The sequence below is a fragment of the Ictidomys tridecemlineatus genome, chromosome 12 (assembly GCF_052094955.1).
Source record: "Ictidomys tridecemlineatus isolate mIctTri1 chromosome 12, mIctTri1.hap1, whole genome shotgun sequence".
NCBI lineage: Eukaryota > Metazoa > Chordata > Mammalia > Rodentia > Sciuridae > Ictidomys > Ictidomys tridecemlineatus.
In genome coordinates this window covers 102,270,158-102,290,235 of record NC_135488.1, presented here as the reverse complement: position 1 = coordinate 102,290,235, position 20,078 = coordinate 102,270,158, and the positions used below count along the sequence as shown (strand labels likewise).

The 20,078-nt window shown below is 46.3% G+C and overlaps 1 protein-coding gene across 1 annotated transcript in view; it reads left to right on the top strand.

Moving 5' to 3' along the window:
- Positions 1-11,403: 11,403 nt before the first annotated feature.
- The window catches only part of Efr3b (EFR3 homolog B), an 81,087-nt gene continuing 72,412 nt past the window's right edge, over positions 11,404-20,078 (top strand). Inside the window, exon 1 of the mRNA XM_021724634.3 lies at positions 11,404-11,610. Coding sequence (XP_021580309.1) covers positions 11,604-11,610 — 7 coding nt within the window. The 5' untranslated portion in view covers positions 11,404-11,603. The remainder of the gene's footprint in view (positions 11,611-20,078) is intronic.

Below are 20,078 nucleotides of genomic sequence, written 5' to 3'. Positions count from 1 at the left end.
ATGCTATCAGCTTTCTTTGTTCTGCCAGTTATCATTTATTCATGTATTTTTCCATCTTCTAAACATAATTTGTCATCTTTGGTGCCATCTCCTCACCTAATCTCTTCGCCCTGTCGATTTTTATCTTTCTTCTTCCTTTTAATATAATTGTAGTGTTTTTCTAGTGAAAAGAAAGTAGAGCTAATAGTTTGGGTTCACTTCACCAGAAATTATTGTCTACCATTTTCCATAATAATCATGTTTTATTTTAAAAGAAAATCAAGGTATTTTAAACTTTGTAAAGACAGAGTACTATAACATTCCTGTGTTGCCTACCAATAGTCTGTAAGTTGAATTAAAAAGGAAGTGAGGAGAGGCTGGCACTGTGGCTCAGCGGTAGAGCCCTTGCCTAGCACGTGTGAGGCGCTGGGTTTGATCTTCAGCACCACATGAAATAAAGGTATTATATTCATGTATAACTAAAAATATGTTTTAAAAAAAAGGAAGTGAGGATGGGTACTATGATTTGTTCTTAATACATTTTTATGGATGCCATACTGTTCATTTAATTACGTTCACAACAAGCAAACCCATTTATCCAGGTGATTCTGCTCATTGTCGATATTCAACATCAGCTGGTTATTAGCAGAACCCACGCTACTTTTCTTCGTACAAGGTCAACCCCAGTTTCCATTGCTTTTTAATGTCTCGTGAATTTTTAAATTTATTGATGGTTGCTTTATGATCTTTTTTTTCCCCCAAAAAAATTGTCCTAACACCTTAGAAAGAAATTTGTCTAGACATGGAGGTTTTTATTTATTAAAATAATTGTGATACATTACTTTGCTTATTTCAGGCTTTCATCTTCTTTTTTGCAATGTTTGTCTTGAACCTACTTACAACCGTAGTAGGCTTTATCTGGGAGGAGTAGCGTGAGACTGCCTAGCATCTAAACACCCTTCCCATCCAGAGGAATTCAAAAATACATGGAATCAGCTCAGCACCCAGTGAGATATCTTCTTGCTTGTTCACTAGCAGGTGTGAGCACGTGATGGAGGCTGTGGATCAGATGCTACTGTACAGGGCTTTGAGTATTGAGGAAGTGATGCAAAGACACAGAAGATGGGAGTTTTTCTGAGGCTAAGTATTAGAGGAACCAAGAGTCCAGACGTGTGAAAGTGGGCATCCTCTGTCAGTGAGATGGAGAGTGGAGGCAGCAAGGGGTCAGTGGTAGCAGTGGCAGTGAGGGTGGCCTTGTTCTGGTGGCATGAGCTTGATGGTTTTTGGATGCCCAACAATTCTTGGTTCCTAGCTGGTGTTTGATTTTGGTGCTTCCCACCGACTCTGTGGGATACCCTGCATCAATCCAGGAGATTGTTTTTTTCTGCTCAAATTAGCTGGAGTTGGTTTATGTTACCTGGACCAAGAATCTTGACTGGCAGAGAAATGGGCGTAGAGAGGCAGTTGCAGACAATATAACCTTGGAGCAATAGATGGGAAGAAGGAATTTGGGATTGTCTGGCTGGTTACTTAGGACCAAGAACAGTAAAGAATCTGTTAGTATAAGGGGATAATAAACCCATGACATACAATGGTAAAAAATGAAAAGACAAATATCACCCTGGATGATTGCTTATTAAAAGCAACTTATCTGCTCTTGCAAACTTTAGGAAAATAAAAGAAAACCGAAGACAATCTTTCAATGGCTCTAATCTGCTTACACAAATATGAATGACAAGTTCAGGTCCTCAGATTCTCAGATCACAACACAGATTGACACACAAGCTCCTTCTAAGATTATAATAAAAAGAACCTCATTTCTTACAGACATAAGACAGAACTGAAAGCCAAATCCCATGAGTTGCCAAATGACAAAGTCAACCGAATTCACAGCCTCACCCCGTCTGTTGTGTGAAAAGTTAGGGCCTTGATGGAGAAAGTGTGGTGTGTCAAGAGCTGAGACGGGAATATATGCAAATATCTGAAGAATTCAGGGAATTCTGTACCCCCCAAATGTCACTAGGCCTCTGTTGCTAACCAAAACAGAACCTCCTCCTATATCTAATGAGGCTATTATTGCTTTACATGAAGATGCACCTAAGGGAACTAGTCCTGTTACCTTGCAAAAGGAAGCCAATTATCCTCCTGCTCTCTCCCTTCACTCCTCATTATCTCCAAAAAAGTAATTAGGATTAGGGACCAGCATGCCCAGAAGGGTCAATTATCAAGTATAACCCAAGAGGTAAAGGTTAGCACACAGTGTGGACAAGATGTACACAACACACACACACACACACACACACACACACACACACACACACACACACTCATCCAGATTTGCTAATTTACATTAATGTGGGAGAACACACATGGGAATGGATTTTTTCCTAAGGAGGAAAACAACAAAATTTTAGATTCTGACCGGATTTGTGTACATGGATGTATTTTCTAGAAATTTGGATTTAACATGCTGAATGGAGTAGTTGGAAGTGTTCCTCAGTATTTTCTTGGTTGGTTGCCTAAAACCTAGTCTGAAGAGATGATCATATAAATGAAGAGGATATACAATGTGGAGGAAGGAATTAAAGAGGTTGGAAGGTAGGAATATTATCAGGCATTCATTTGTCTTCTTTTTATGCTCCCAAGGTAGCCCAGAAAATGCTGGTAAAGGAAATTTCCAGAATCTTTGAGGATGCTTAGTGACTAAGTAGGCTGGGAGTGCTCATGGGAGATGCTACAGATGAAATGCTCCCCCTTCTTTCAAAGGCAACAGCTAGATCCCAGCAGAGGCCAAATGAGAGCTCTGAACCGCCACCAGTGTAAGGAGTGAGTCCAGCGTCATCATCAAAAACTTCCAGCCTTCAAGTTTGGTCATGGGAACGGAGTGCTGAGACAAAAGACTAACCACTCAGATCCTGTTTAATTTTAAAGTATATTTTAAGAAACAAGTGACTAAGAAATTAAAACAACAACAACAACAACTAAGTTTAGGTCTGAAAAAGACCTGTCTCAAGTAATTCTAATATTGTCACAGCCCCACGTCTGATTACTAGACCCAGACTTCCTGAAGAACAGGAAGGCCTGGGGGCTTGCAAGAGGTAGTGAAAGTCTGAAGGCAGGACATCCTCAGGGAGAAGTCAGGGGTGTACAGCGGTGGACAGACCCCTGGGGATGTACCAGGCTCAGCAGATTTGCAAGGAATGGATGCTTCCAGAGTGCCCATGGATAGTTGGAAATGTGAGCACACAGAGGACTGGAGTGCTCAGGTTGGCTGGTCAGCCAAACACACAGGGTTGCCAACACAGTCAAGAGATTGTGGTGAGGGAGAAGGGACAAGGGACAATCAGGAGATTTATCTAAAGGCCTTAAACTACGACGGTCTGATGCAGCCATTGCCTTTACGTGAACACACCTGCCAACAAGACTGAAATTGCTGGGTCTGCTGGTTACAGTAAGCTCTCCATGCTTATCCTAGGTGGCCTCCTCCTTGCCTGCTCTCGTGGACTCCCAGGTGGGCCCTTCCACCTGCAGAGTTCAGCCTTCCCCTTCACAGGTCTGAGTGGGGCTCAGGCATCGGGGTTTTGGCCAACATCCCAGCAAGGGGGATACTGACAAGAGCTGAAGGGGAAATGTTCTGAGAAAGCCCTGCAGTTCCCAGTCAGTGCTTAAAAGAGCCACATGGTCATCCTCTCCTCCTACCTCATCTGTGGCCACGTCACAGACCCGCAGCTTAACTGCAATCTGCCGAGAATCAGAAGAAACAGAACAGAGCTCAGAGGAAGGCAGACCTGCACTGGAATCCTACTTCTTCCATTTACTGTGTGACTCTGAAGACGTCTCTTTGAAAGAATAAATCTCCTGCTGAGCTTGGGATTAATGGTTCATGGCTGTTGTCCCAGCTATTCAGGAGGATCACTTGGGACCAGGAGTTTGAGGCCAGCCTGGGCAACACAGTGAGGCCCCATCTCTTAAAAAAAAAAAATAGAATAAGATAAAAAATAAATGAAGCCAAGCGCAGTAGCACACGCCTGTAATCCCAGCAGCTCGGGAGGCTGAGACAGGAGGATCGTGAATTCAAAGCCAGCCTCAGCAAAACTGAGGTTTTGCAACTCAGTGAGACCCTGTCTCTAAATAAAATATAAAATAGGGCTGGGGATGTTAAGCACCCCTGGGTTTAATCCCCGGTACAAAAAAAAAAAATTAGTCTTCTAATTTCAGTCTAGTTCATAGGGCTGTTTTGAGATTTAGAGATGGAGTAAGAGGCTTTATTCAGTGAGCATGACTTGAGCACCTACTATGTGCTAGACACTGGGTAGTATACTAGGTGTGTTCCTAACACCTAGTGGGAACTCAAAAAATACTGTTTCTTTCTCTTGCCCTCTCCCTCCCATAGCACTTAAACTGCAAGGTCACCATTTGAGGGCTCCCTTCTCTTGGCTAGCCTTGCACCTAGTCCAGCTGCCTCCTATCACTCTTAGATTCTTGAGAGAGGACACAGGACACATGGCAGACGAATTCTTCCTCCCGATCCCTGATTAAGGTTTCTGCTTCCAATCTCTGGGTAAGAAAGCTCAGTGTTCCAAGCTGGGCAATGTAGAAACCAGAGCAGGCCCTTTCCCCTTGCCCATGAAACTGGGAACCAGAGGCAGCCCTAAGTAGGTAGTCTGTCATTTCTTGTCTCCTGGGTCCTACTGAGACCTCTAAAATCAAAGGAGCCTCCCAGGAGAAGGTATGTCTGGCCCATTCCTTGCCATGCTAAGGGCCACTTCCTAAGCAAAGGAGAAAGAGAATGCATAGGGATGCAGAGGGTTTTATAATCCCTTCTTATTTTGTTTTTCTGAAAAGGTTAGGAGGGGGAAAGATATTGTTTTGTACAGCCCTGTTGTGGGTCTTAAATGCTCTTGATCCAAGGAGTTATCTTTATGAAAGAGTTAGGTAGGAAAGTGTGTGGTCATCAGTGACCTAGTTCCATATCCATTGGCCCTTCCAGGTTCTCTCTCTTTTCCTATTTGCAGCAGATGACACTATCAATGCTCCCATTCAACATATAGCTTCCAGAAGAATTCTCACTGAATAAAGACCACACTTGGGCCTGGGTTGTGGTTCAGTGGTAGGGTGCTTGCCTTGTATGAGAGAGGCACTGGGTTTGATTCTCAGCAATATATATAATCATCAATAGCTAAAAAAAAAAAAAATAATTAAAAGAAAAAAAAGACCACACTCTTTGTATGGCCTTCAAGTTCCTCTGTGACTGAGTGGCAGGACTGTTCTTTTATCTCTTTCCTCACTATGTCTAACGAAGTGTTTTGCATGGACACATTACAAATGACTCTCAATAAGGGCATGTTCCATAATTTAGACCTCTAAATTATGGAGTTGTACCCTACCAGACATCAGCTACTAATGGTTTAGAATTTCAAATTGACTCTTTGTTGTATGAGATGCCTGAGCTTCTCCAGTAATTTTGCTCGAAAATTTCCAAGCATTCCTTCCTTGGGCCATGTTATGAGACTGAATTGAGTGATCACCCATAATCCAGAAAAATAAGGCTAGAGATTTAGGAGCTGAAAATTGGGAATGAATATTAAAGAAGAGTTCTGTGGCCAAGGAGAGGAGTGGCCATGGCCAGGTTGTCTGACTGCACAACTGCCAGAGACTGAGCTGACAAGTATCAAGGTTAGCATCCTCTGGAGGACGAGAAGTGATTTCTGGATCTAAGACTAACATGAATTGGTGAACAGAGAAGGCCCGGGAGGCAGGGTTTGGCTCAGGTGAACCAGGGTAACTTCCTTGCAGGGTTTGTATCTGGCCCCTTTGAAGTCCTATGACACCTTCTCCACTACCTCCAGAGTTCTGGTCTTTGGGTTCAACGTCTCACATGTACTCTCCACATTTTCCTTGGAGCTAGATTTATAATTTCCAGGGAGCATTTGTCTCCCTCTCCTTCAATTTCATTTGAACCACCCTTGGATTAGTTGGAGAGTCTCTGGACCAGGCCACCCCTCTGACGGTGGTGAGGTGCAGGCCTCCTCAGCCATGGCCCGAGATCACCTATCTGAGAAGCTACTCACTTCTCAATGGCTCCTTTTCTCTCCCAAGCCATGTCTATCAGAGATGAGCTGGAAATGACACTGTGCACCTTTTAGTCCCTCTGAGCATGGGTAGGCTTGGATCTCGCAGTGGGAGCAGTTATCACACAGGCTGGAGAGAGGGGAACAGGTGCTTCTGATGGCTGGCAGCAAGAGGAGATGAGAAGATGCATTGGCCAGGTCTAGCCTGAGGCTGGGCAGTGGGCCTGGCCATGCCTACACTTTTTACCAGAAGCAGGTAGATGTGGATCTGAGTTTCGTGCGGGAAAGGAGCCTCCAGGGACCATAGCTGGAGAAGGTGACCTGGCGTTGCCCCAGAAGTGGAACACAGGGAGCCCAAGGCAGTAATGGTGGCCGGCAGAGCTTTCTTGGCGTTTTTAAACCTCAGTGTGTCAGCAGTCAATATCTCAAGCTCCTCTCAAACCAGTCAACTCTGATTGTAAAATCTGGCCTGCAGCAGCCTTCCCTGACCCGGACACTCGCCTGCTTTCCTGGCAGCAGGCAGCTCTGCCTACTGTGTCCCTCCTGCAGCCTAAGGCCCTAAAGTCACTGGCTTGGTGACAAGAGCATACCCCGAAGACCTGGCAGCCAAGCTTGGAGGTGGAGACAAGGCTCAGCTCTCAGAGACCCTCCCACTTTAGATACCTGTGCATTGTTCTCACAGGCTGTTCTTTCCCTGTGGCCTTGAGAAGTAGGTCAAGGTAATGAACCTGCTTTAAGGGAGAAGTGCCAGAGTTCAAGGCAGCCAGCCTCCTATTTCTGACTTGGCAGCTAACAGCTGCATGACCATCCTTTACAGGCTCGCTCTCCTCTCTGGTCTCCCTGGGCCCTTTACTAGGTCCTGTGATTTTCTTCCTGAAGCTGTGTCCCCTGGGGCTGTCACCTTCTTCCCTCCTCTCTCTCTCTACAAGGTGCTGTAAAGAGTTTGACTGTTCAAAGCAGGTGCCTTGAGCAAGAGCAGCTGCAGTGGCTGCAGCTGATGAGATTAGAGGTTTTCAGATGGTCACAGTGAGTGACAGTGCTATGTGACACTGGGCTCCAGGAAGCCACCCCTGGCCTGGTGATGTGATGTGAATATTGACGCCCAGAGGCAAGTTAGGGTTCCTGGGCTTTAGAGATGGTTGTCACTTGCCCCCTACATCTAAGCCTTTCTTCTCTGGAACACAGAAAGCTCTGGTCCATATAGAAACTTTGGACCTTCCCACAGTGCTTGCCTGTGGCACAGGGGATCATCTGAAGTGTCACTGCCAAGGTCATCTTTCAGGCTGAACACATTGAGCAGGGTTCACTTTGGCCGGAGAATAATAATCCTTTCTAAGGGTGAGTTCCTCTGGCCTGGTCAAACAAGCCCCAGGAGGACCCTGGGCTCTAGCCAATGCCACAGGGGCCACCACGGATGAGACCTGGGAAGGGGGTTCAAATTAGAGGACCTGGTTTAGTCTAGAGAGCTTGAGTTCCTCCCCACTCCCTTCCCTCCAAACCCAGGTGTTGGGGATGGGAGTGGACACAGAGGAACAAACACAGGCACGGGTGAGGGCAGGCAAGGACAGGGTAACTAAAAAACGCCTTTAATGACCCTAACCCATATCATAACTTAGCCACATGGCACGCTGTAGATGACCACTGTTTTTCCTGGAGACCACGTGGTTGACCGGGAAGCTACCGCCCCCTGCCACTGCCTAGCATTGAGAGAGGACATTACCACGTGTTGCCAGGCAGAGAAAAGATCAGAAAACTCCAAATTCCAAGTACGGCTGATGCTGACAGTGTCTCACCTGATGCCATCATAAGCTTGAGCAAGACACAAACAATGTGGACAGAGACCCCCAGGGAGTGCCCGGCACAGAGCCACGGGGGCCTTTCATAGATGCCATTTCCTTTTCGCTTTCTTTCTTGTCTCGCCTTATTTTGGATTTCTGCAGAGAAAGTAAGAACTTATTTAAGACAGGAATCCTGGTTCTGACTCCCCTCCTTTCCATACTTCACCTAGACAGCAAATTCCTGCTCCATCTATCTTCATGGACGGGCACATTCCTCTGGAAGCTGAGCTCTCAAAATTCTGCTCTTTGGTTGTACACCGCAAGCAGGTGACTGTTCCCTCCAGGTCTGTTTCTGCGTATGTGACATCACAACCATAGTCTTTTGCAGTGCCATTTCCTGCGCACATTTTATCTGAACATCTCAGCTATGCCTCTGAGAAGCTGGGCATGGGCCAGATTCCTTTACCACTGAATGTACAGCACCCAGAGGGCCGTGGTAGCTGCTGAGCCTGGGGAAGAGCAGGGACTAGAAGCCTCTTCTCATTTTTTTTTTTTTTTTGTCGTTTGCTTTTAATATTTTTAGTTGTAGATGTTCACAGAATCTTTATTTTGTTTATTTAGTTTTTTATGTGGTGCTGGGGATGGAACCCACTGCCTCATGCATGCTACACAAGTGCTCTACCACTGCGCCACAATCCCAGCCCTTCTCATGGTTCTTGAAGGCATGATGTTGGTTGCAGAACCTTCTTCCTGGAGGGACTCCCAGTGTCACACACAGGGCCTTGGCCTTCTGGCCAATGTGCCTATGCCTAAGAGTGCAGGCTGACCCTAGTGGCCCCATTCCTGTCCCCTTAGGAAGCTCATGCCTCTGGGATTTATTTGGGAATACAGATGGAGACAATGGCTGACTTCAGGCCTGGTTGAGTCCTGGGGCTTCCAAGAACACCTCTAAAGCATGGCACTAAATAAAGTTGCCAGACAAAACAGGTTAAATTTCAGCTGCAGAAAACAACAAAAAATTTTAGCATAAGTATGTCCCAAATATGGTATACAGCATACATTCATTACAAATTATTTCTTATTTATTTGAAATTCAAATTTCCTTGGACATCTTGTATTTTTATTTGCTCAACTGGCATCTCTAGCGTTGACACAAAGGCCTCCAGGTCAGGCACTTGAGGTCTTCCCAACAGGCCCCAGACTCCCTTTCAGGCCTCACTGTCTACTTCTGTTCCCTTCTTCAACTCTGTGTCAGCCAGTCGGGGCTGCGTGCCACACTTCACATATGCTCTACCAGCTATCACTGACCTTTACAAATATCAGTCCCTGGCTGGTATTATTTACATTATCTCCACATTTAGAAATACTGACTGTTCTTCAGAGCCCATCTGGAGTGGTTTTCCTCCAGGCGACTCTCCCTTATTCCTTATGTGTGCCTCCACAGTCATAAGATTTTATTATAATTTTTGTGTGTCTCGCATCTCCTAAGCACCTTCCACATAATGATCAATATATACTTGATAGAAAACAACGAATTAACCTATTGTCTCTCTGAATATCTAAACAGAGGTCTGTGCCTTTCACCAGAATCAACCATATTCTCCCTTGTTATGTAAAATTTCCATCAGTATGCCTCTGGTGTCCCCACTTTTTGATACTTAACCCCTTGAAGACAGACCCTGCACCTCTTTCTATGCTGTGGACACCAGTGCTTCCCGAGTACACTCTGTGTTGAACAGAAGAAGAGAGGGAGGGAGGATGTCCCGGGGTCCAAGTAGAGCTAGACCTAGGCTATCCCTCCTGCCCTGGTTTAAGTCGACTCTCAGCAGACTTCAAAGCCACCTAGCTTGGTCCTAGAGCTGGAGAGCAGAGACAGGGCTTCTCTGTGAGTCACTGGAGGATCTAGGCTAACTGTGCGCTCCAGGAACCCTCCTGGGACTTCTAGGGGGTTCTCTGGGGTTTGTATGCTGCTAAGAGACATAAAGGTAAGGAAAAGGGAGTAAAACTTGAAAACAGGAAAGGAATGTGTATGGGGAGGCACTGGAGGATGAGGTCAGAGAGAAATAGGAAACTTGGGTTTGGGAAACAAGGGAGAGAGCACTGTTTCAAGAATTGGCAACATGGGGGATCTCTGATTCTGTCCCTGCCTTGGGACAGGAAGGAATAAAAGAAAATAAATACGTGAGTGCCCACTGTGTACTTTCATATAGGGTTCAATCAAATTTTCCCATAGGGGCTGGGGATGTGGCTCAAGCGGTAGCGCGCTCGCCTGGCATGCGTGCGGCCCAGGTTCGATCCTCAGCATCACATACAAACAAAGATGTTGTGTTCGCCGAAAACTAAAATAAATAAATAAATATTAAAAAAAAGATTAAAAAAATTTTTTTCCCCGCAGTCCTGCAGGAAACTAAGATTTAAAGAGAGTAAATGACTGACTACTGACACAGTCAGGTGCATCTGGGAATCAAAATGCAAATTAATCTCTCAAGGTTAAATAAAATATCTTTAAGGTCCTTCCCTTTCTAACTTCTACTAGTAGGATATTTCTATTAATAGGGGGAAAATAACATAAAACCTCAATCATGGGGCAAGAGGAGAAAGTAAGAAACAGATATGGAAAGGTCAGGGAATCATGATGCACGCCTGTAGAGGATCACAAGTTCGATGTCAACCTCAGAAATTTGCAAGGACCTGTTTCAAAATAAAAATAAAATAATAATAATAAAAAAAACGGCTGGGAATGTTGGGGATATAGTTCAGTGGTTAAGCAACCCTGGGTTCAATCCCTAGTACTTAGCAAAAAATAAAAATAAATAAATAAATAAATACGTAAAATGGAAAGTTCGACCTAGACTAGGAGAGCTCTCCAAGATGCGAGGCACTAGCCTGAGACTTCTGCCTCTGTCTGTTTCTCACAGGGTCAAATCAGGTAGAGGGATGAGAGCAAGTGGGCCCTGGGTCACAGGATCCTGCATACAAAGCTTGCAAATTACACGTATAAATCTGGGTGAGGAAAAGCGAGCAGACTTCCGCAGCACTTGGGGACTGGAGTGGGACGCGTTGCCTGCGTACCTGGCGCAGGAAGGACGCTCTTTGGTAGCAAACAGTAATCAGAGTGTGTCCGGCAGGGCCGCCGTTGAGGGTTTCCTTAGAGGATGGGTTTAGCTACGGGAGCCAAAGCAGGGCGGAGGGTCGTTTCCCAAGTCGCCCATTTCGCTGTCCCTGGCTCGGTCTACGCAGCCGGGACAAAGCTGGGGGCGGGGTACACCTACAGCTGGGGGCGCCCGGCTGCCCTCCGGGCCTTGGGAATCTGCAGTAGGCAGACAGACGCTGGGAGCTGGAGCGGGTGACGCCCCACTCAGCGCCGCGGCCTGGTGAAACGCCACCCAGGGCCGGGAGCGACCGCCGGGAAAAGGCGCACCTCGGGCTTCGGGTTTCGGAGGAGCGAGGCGGGGCGGGGCGGGGCGGGGCGGCTGGCCAGTGGCTGAGCCCGGAGGGGGCGTGGCAAGTGGCACAGCCTCCGCCCCCTGCGCTCCGCCTCGCCCAGAGACCCGAGCGGGAGGCGGCTGCGGCCAGCCGCGGTACTGAATGGGCTGGTGGCGCCCGGCTCCGTCCCGCCCGCCGCCGGCCCCCGCGCCCGATCCCGCCCCGCCCGGGCCTCGGCCGGCCGCCGCCAGTCCCCGCACGGGCTGTGAATGAAAGGCAGGCGCCCCCAGGGGCTGGCTGCAAGCGACGCGGCGACGCCGGCCTCCGGGGAGGCGCGCGACCCGCGGAGATGTACGGTAAGGAGGGCTCCGCGCCTGGGCTCGGGGCCGCGGGGGTCGACTCCGCAAACTTCCAGGACGCGAACCTTTGTCCCCGTGCGTGGCTCAGACCTAAGGCGACAACGCCGACTCGGTGCCTGGCTGGGCTGCATCGGCTGTTCTGTGCGCGGGTGTCTGCGGAGAGGACAAAGATGCTTTGGGTCAGGAGACTCTGGGGTCCTGGGAAGTCCTTTGGGCCCGGCGTGTGCAGGCGCCGGGGCGGTGGGAGGTGGTCCATCAGGGGCAGGGGAAGCCGGTGGTCTCTAGCCGTGGGGATCTGGGGAAAGCGAGTCTCTTCTGGAGCCGCGCAGACAGGGTGGGTTGGTGGAGGTGGTCGTGTGACAGCATTGGCAGAATTAACAAAAGCGGTTTGTGCTTGGGAGTTTTATGCGGGAATTTGGTCCAGAATGGAAGGAGATCCTTGCTGCCGGCTTTCTGCCCTCTTTGAAGATGTGGGAGGCGGCGCCCGAAGCTCAGGGGCCGGGGAGTGAGCCAGAGCTGGGAGCCTCAGCTCTCGGCCCTGGATGGACTTGGCCTTTGCCTGCCTCTGGGATCCAGTCTCTCTAACTTCCAGATTGGCCCTCTGTAAGGATGAAGGGAGTAGAAGCTGATGAGAGGGAGCAGCTCAGCCCTGACCTCTCATCCCCTTCCACAGTTATCGCCTCCACTGATGTGCAACAGTTCCGCAGACCCTCGCTGTGCATTGCTCTGCTTGATAATTTGCCAGGAATTCCTCTGGTTTTGCAGGCAGTGTAGGTGAAGAAAGAGAGTGCTTTGGGTCCCACATTGCTGCTCTGATGAGTGGAGCGTTGAAGATCAGGACCAGTCTAGGATTGGGCTGCATTACAAAGCCTCCAAGAGTGGGTTGTGTGTGTGTGTGTGCGTGTGTGTGTGTTGATCCCCACGGATATAGTTCATCAAAACCCAGGTATCTGGTGGTTATTCTAAAGCCAGCGAAAAAATTGGAGCTGTGATCACCTCCCACTCCCACTGCAGGGTAGGGGCTCAGTCTGCACCTGAGGGGTGAGTGTTCCAGAAGAGCACGTTCCCAATTTAACCTATCATCATGAAGGCTGCTCAGCTGCCTCTCTCTCTCTCTCTGTGAACAGACCATGAGTCACAAAGTTTGTTAGAGGCAGAGCTGTCTGCTGAAGACTCAGCAATTGGTGTGCCTCCCTATTTAGAAGACAAAGACTCAACTTTTTGAATCAGTCTCTGTCTCTGTCTAGTTTGTAATCCATTTGCATTTCTGATTCAGGTCCAGACCCTAGCAGGTCCCCTTGGCCAGCATTATTTCTCCTGGGTGGACAGAGTAGGGGAAGGGGGGGGGAGCTGACCTCAGAGGCTGTGCTGGGGAAGATGACCTAGCACTAGTATTTTATAAGCTGGGAGGTTGTGAGGTTCCCAGGAGAGAGTTGTACTTTTTCATTATTTTATTTCATTTTTTTAAAACTCTGTTTTCCCCCTATTATTCTCTGCAGAGGGAGCAGCCTGAAGCTGCAGATCATTTGACAAAAGCATGTGACTGCAGGGGCACCTGCAGTAGGGAAGTAGTTAGGTCTGGTCCATCAGAATGGTTCAGAACTGGGAACCCTGATCCTTCAGACCACCCCACTGCATCTGTAGATAATTTGGTAACTTACCCAGGATGTCTGAGAGTTGGCAGTCCTACTCTGCCTCTTTTGGATGCAGCAAGTCAAGGAAGAGCTGGATAGAACAGAAGGGTGAACTGGGAAGTCAACATATCTGGATGCTATTTTCAGATGCACCACAGATTTTCATTTCTCTTTAATAACATGTTTCTATTTCCCCTGATGCAGAGTGGAGACTTACTCTGAATGATTCATAGAAAGATTGTGATGAAGGAATCCTCTGGGCAGTTGCCTGCAGCAAAGTCACATTAGGGCTGGTATGAGATGGTTACAGTGTTGCTCTTTGGCTCTGTGCAAAGCCTAGTCTAGGGAGGTGTGAAAGGGAGCCCTCTCTCCAAGGGGCAGGCTCATCTGCCTGGATTTAGTGTATTTCTGACTTTGAGAAATGAGAGTCCATGTGATACCTGTAATCTTTCTTTCCTGAGAAGTCAATTGAGTGACTTAAAAAAAAAATAGGAGCGGAGAGGTTGGGAGGACACAGAGCATCCTAGACTTCCTATGATTGGTCTTGTTTTCCCTCATTTTCCAAGTGAGTTGTCCAAGGTAGCACAGTTAGAGGGACTAAAATAAAGTGAAAACTAGGGACCCCTGGATTCATCTCCTTCTGAACCTACTCAGATGAAGACTCCTTAGGGGAATGCCACCAGGGGTTCATGGGCTGTGAGGACCTGTATGAAGCAAGTTGCCTAAAAGCTTTAGGTAAAGGTGACTCTTAAGCACCCACCTTGGGGACTTGATCCAGTATAAATTCCTATTCTCTAATTCTGTCCTCCCATCTTGCCAGCTTTAGACAGGTCTTCATTTCCCCTCTCTCCCCTCCTCACCTTTCCTCTTCGCTCCACAACTCAGTCTTCCTGGGTCCTTTGTCTCTTCTGCTTATGAGAGATGAAGTGCCCCTTGTCTTTGCTAGAGGGCACAGAGCTATTTGGGACAAAAGGGTCAGGCCCTCTCAATCCAAGTGCCAGTTCCTAGTTGTCTGACCTTCGGCAAATGGAGTCATGTCTCAAAATTTTATCTCTGTATAAAATGGTGAAATGCCCATCTATCTCCCAGGTCTATTGGGAGCCTCACAGCTGGGTAGTGATGTCACTGTGCCTTCTAAAAAGGTTCTGTACTTGCAAGACAAGTTATGTAAGAGCTTGTCCCTTTCAAGTCCTCTTGGGAAATTCCCCTTACCACTCACTCATGCCTAAACCCCAAATCACTTTCTGCAAATGGCTCTCCGAATGGACACAAGTGACTTCCCACAGTCTTGCGGATAACTATGAACATAGATTGACAGGAGACTTGGCAAACTCAGAGCACTTTGTACCGGGTTGGGAATATCATGGACACATTCTCTGTTAGTCTCTTAGTTTTTCTTTTTGTTGGCGTTACATAACTAGGACATTTCCCCCACTCACCTGGGCCTGACCCCTGGCTGTCCTGCCTGGGAGTCCCCCACTTATCCTTTGAGGTGAACAGCTCTCTGAGAAATGCTGTCTCCAGACTGAAGGCAGCCAGTCACAAGGAGCAACTTGGAGAGGGTTTCCCAACTGATGCCACCAAAAGCTACTTTAATTCACCCACATCTCCAAGTGCTGTCTCCAGGACCCCCATTCCTTTATTCCTCTCAGAGGGAACCCAGTAGGTAGAGTCTTTTTTCTCTCTTGATGCTCACAGTTCAGCGATTCAGGCAGTTGCTGTTTTCTTCTTGCATATAAATAAAAATAAGAAGTTAGAATCACAGAAATCTGGAAAAGAGAGGATGGTTAAAAAAAAAATCATCCCCCAAATTCTGCTCATTAGGGTTGAGGATATAGCTCAGTCCTGGGTTCAATCCCCAGACCCCAGAAAACAAAACAAACAAAAAGTTTTTTCTATTATGAAATCAATTACCACTATGATTTTGCTGTTTACCTCCATTTGCCTTTTTCTTTCTCTTTCTTTTCCAAACCTGTTTGTTACCCCTGGTTGGCAGGCATGATGCTGAAGGGGAGAACCCACTGGCCTGGGTCCCAACCCTGGTTCTTCCCCTTGGATGACCTTGGACCTGACCTTTTCCCCTGGCTCTAAAAAGCTAATAAAGCCTACCTCACCACAGAGATGGTTAGAATAACAGAGCGCCCCCACTTTCCTCTCTCTCTCTCTCTCTCTCTCTCTTTCTTCTCTGCTTATTAATTTTTAAAGAGTCGAAAATCAAATGAACAAACCAAAACTTATGTCCCAGAGCTTAAGACAGTGTTTGTGATACTGTTCTTTGCATTAAACAAAGGAAAACCTAATTTTTAAAAAAATGACCATTTTTTCCTGGCTAACAAGCCAACCCTTCTGGAACCCACTAAAATACAGCAAGTTATAAACAAATCTGGTTTTGATATCTTTCCTTCTATGCGTTTGTTTACATGGTTGGGATTATTTGTTTTGCACAATTTCAAATTCTATTTTTTTCCACATAGCATTAGGATATAAGCTTCCACCCCACCCCTATCGCACTGGCTGCCATTTAAAACACATATTTATATGGAGCTAGAATGACAGCCCAGTGGTAGAGCATGTGCTTGGCACATGGGAGGCCCTGAGTTTGATCCTGTGTTAGTCAGCTTTCTGTTGCTGTAACAAATATTGGAGAAAAATCAACTTAAAATAGGAAAGGTGTGGGGGATTCAGACCATGGTCAGTTAGTCCTATTGCTTCTGGGCCCCGGGTAGGGCAGCACACAGCTGCGGAATCTAGAGGAGGAGGAACTGCCCAGATCCTAGCAACCAGGCAGCAAAAAAAGAGACAGGAAGGGGCCATTATGCCCCCTCCCATTATGCCCCTTAAAGACACACACATCCCCAATGGCACGGGGGCTGTGACCTTCAACCAGCCAGGTTTTTTTTTTTTTTTCTTGTGGTGCTGGGGATTGAACCCAAGGCCTTGTGCATGCAAGGCAAGCACTGTGCCAGCTGAGCTATGTCCCCAGCCCCTAACCAGGTTCTTAAAGTTTCCACCAACTTTCCAATAGCACCAAACTGAGAGCTAAACCTTTATCTCATGGATCTTTATTTGGGGGGGGGCGTGGTACCAGGGATTGAGCTCAGGGGCATTCAACCACTGAGCCACATCCCCAGCCCTTTTTTGTATTTTATTTAGACACAGGGTTTCACTGAATTGTTAGTGCCTTACCATTGCTGAGGCTGGCTTCGAACTTGCAATCCTCCTGTCTCAGCCTCCTGAGCCGTGGGGATTACAGGCATGCTCCACCATGCCCTCCTGCCTCATGGATCTTTGGGGAACACACACACACACACACACAATTGTACATATTTATGGGGTACAATGTGACATTTCAACACATGTATACATAGTATAATGTTCAAATCAGGGTAAGTATATCTGTTTCCTCAAATATTCATCATTTGCTTATGGTGAGAACATTCAAAATCTAGTTTTTTAAAAATAAGCAGTACAGGGCTGGCTGTAGCTCAGTGGTGGAATTTGCCTCGAATATGTGAGGCACTGGATTCAATCCTCAGCACCACATACAAATAAACAAATAAAATAAAGCATGCTGTCCTTCTATAACTAATTTTTTAAAAATATTTTTAGTTGTAGATGAACACAATCTCTTTATTTTATTTATTTTTATATGGTGCTGAGGATCGTACCCAGTGCCTCATGTGTGTGAGGCAAGCGCTCCACCATTGAGTTACAGCCCCAACCCCTAGAATTTTTTTTTTAAAAATAAGCAGAACATCGCTATGACCTGTACTCACCCTCCTATGCCATGGAAAGCCAGCTCACTGCCATTTTTAATAGCTATGTAATCGTACAATGAGTGGAGAAGCAGATGGTACTCCAAGCTTTCTCTGAACTCTGGAATTTTTCCCTGCCCTATAGCTCTCCAAGTAGGTTGGTCAAAGTCTGTAGGTATAAAAATATTTTAAAGACTTGTTATATATTGTCAACTTGTTTTCAATTTGTATCAGTTACACTCCCACCAGCAGTCATGGGAGTACCTATCTCCCTGAACTCTCAGAAGCATTAAGTACTGAAAATTACCCCCCTAATCTTTGTTAACTTGATAGTTTATATTATTTTTACTTGTATTTTTCATCACTAGTGAAGTTTAATATTTGCTGTTTTCTTAACCATTTCAGTGAATTGTCATATGGGTGTGAGTGCTTTATTTATTGAAGACACTGTTTGCCTGTCATTTGTTTTCTATTGTGTTGAAGGGAAACAAACATGAACCATGGAGTATTTGTGGAGTATCAGCTATGTATGATATGACACAGGGCATCAGAGGGGATATAAATGTGTGTAAAAGTTCTTTCCAGTACAGAAGCTTATACTTTAAGTGGACAAACAAGTTGTAAATGTGCAAAGAATTAAATGATACAAAGCCACATTCAGTAAAATCACACAGGCTTGATAAGTTGGAAGAGTGTTACCCGTCCAGTGGTCAGACAAGACTGAGCACATTTTGTGTTGATTTCATTTTCTCTGAGCTCTATGAAATAAGGATTATCATTTCCATTTTAGAAATTAGAAAGCTGAGAAACAGAACTTGCCACAGCCATACCCAGTCATATGATAAGGCCCCTCTATGGCATTGTGCCTAGAACTTGCTAAAACTTCCAGAGAATTCAGGTCTTTCCTGAGCTCACTGTACTGCCCCTGCTCCCCCATCCCCCCCCCCACCCCGACAGACTTGGGTGCATTAAATTGAGCTGCTGAGAGGGACATGCCTTTTCCCTGGTCCCAGACCAGTCCACAGTAAAGCTGGGAGCTCTCACTTCCTGATGGAGCCCCCTGGCTCTTGACACCTTTCCCAGCAACCTTATTGTTTTGCTTTGTCAAAGTCAGAAAGGGCTCTGGAAGAGTCTTGGGGGTCTAAAGGAGAATGGGTAGGTTAAGAAGAGCCAGTGGAGTAGGTTGATGAGGGTGGGTGGCAGAATGCAAAATCCAGTGGTGGCGTGAGACAGGAGGACGTCTGGCATGCACTTCAGAGACTGGAGGCAGCAGGTAGATCGACAAAGCAGAGCCGGGCTGACCCATCAAGACTGGGGTTGCACACATGCCTATATTGGCAAAGAATTAAATGATACAAAGGCACATTCAGTAAAATCACACAGGTTTAGTGAGTTGGAAGAGTGTTAAAGAGGTGTTCCCTGGTCAAGGCTCTGCCTGGAGATAAGCAGACATCAGGGGACCTTCTGTAATAGGAGGAGCTTTTGTTTTTCTGAGAGTTTGGCTGTGAAGTAAAATTTCCTTAGTCAAGTGTGGTATGGTGGCATATACCCTGTAACCCCAGCTACACCAAAGGCTGAGGTAGGAGGATTGCAAGTTCAAGGCCAGTCTCAACAATTTAGTGATATGCTGTCTCAAAAGAAAAAAAAAAAAAAAAGACTGGAATGTAACTCAGTGGTAAAGTGCCCCTGGATTCAATCCTGAGTACTGGGGACAGGGTGGGGGACAACTTTCCCACGACCTCAGGTCTTCAGGTCCAGGCAGTCTGGATGCAACGAGTGCTATCTCTGGGATGTGGGGCTGGGACTGTGCTGTGAGGTGCAGACCCAATCCTGAGTGGATCTCATACTTTAAAGGCAAAGCTGTACAGTGTATGGGCCTGACCAGAATTAAGAGAGACAATGGCCCAAGTCTCGTATGTCCACTATTGAGCCACAGGACCACAGGCAATTCATCTTCCTCTCAGTCTATTCCCTCCCTTGGAAAATGGGGATCATTAGTTTGAGGGTGAAGTCAGGGGATCAAATAAAGTAATGCCTATATACAATATATCCTCCATTACAGATCTCTTTGCCCATAAAAGGCTAATTATCACCATCCAAGCAATTCTCACAGATCCTTCTGGGACGCTGCTATACCCTTTCTAGAAACTGACAATCCCTGCATACGAGGATGAGCGTGTCGCAGTTAGGCTGGTTTGTTAAAATCCCTACACAAAGGTCTGACAGGAGGAATGAAGAAACAGCTCCCACATTGCTGGTGAGTCTGCTTCAGCAATGTCTGCCCATAGATTGGGGCCCTGCAGGGCAATAACCCTGTTTCTTTGTCTCCTAGAGAACATCCACCCACTGCAGGTCAGTGGTCCGTGACTGTTCCTCTCATCTCTGCACCAGAAAGGAAAAAAAAAAAAAAAAAACTCAGACCACAGAAAGGACAGGTGACATCTTTCTGTAAATCTTTAAATCTTTATACAATCCTAAATTCATGTGCATCACCAAAGTTTAGCACTGTTTCCTCCGTGTCAATGTATTCATTATCTCAATTCAGAACAACCCTCTGGGAGTGGATGTCATTTTTCTGTGGTTGACCCAAGGATGCTGAAATTCAGAAGTGCAATTAACAAGGTCCTATAGCTAGTTCAAATCCACTGACTCCATTGCTTCCTAAGCAAACACAGAACTTCATGAGAGATTAAAACACTGCTTTTATACCTGACAGCAAACAGCAAATTTCAGTATAAGAGCATTCCAGACTAAATATTTTAATAGATTCTACCTCATTAGCTGTGTCTAGGACTTTAGTTACAGGAAGCACTCATCAGGCACTTAGGACTTTTCAGCTCAGGATTCCAAAGTGTGTCCTCTTGCTTGAAAATAGTCTGTCTATAAATCTGAGAATTAGGATTCCTGGATTCAAAAGACAACTTTCTTGTTATCATACAGAAGAGCCCAGATAAATTCAAAATTCCAAGAACCAGGAGTCAGATTCTTAGCTTGATCAAGCTCCTGCCTATATCTTAAATATTCAGAAATCTTCTTTTTAGGTCCCAATTTTCTTTGTGGTGGGTCATACTTGGAA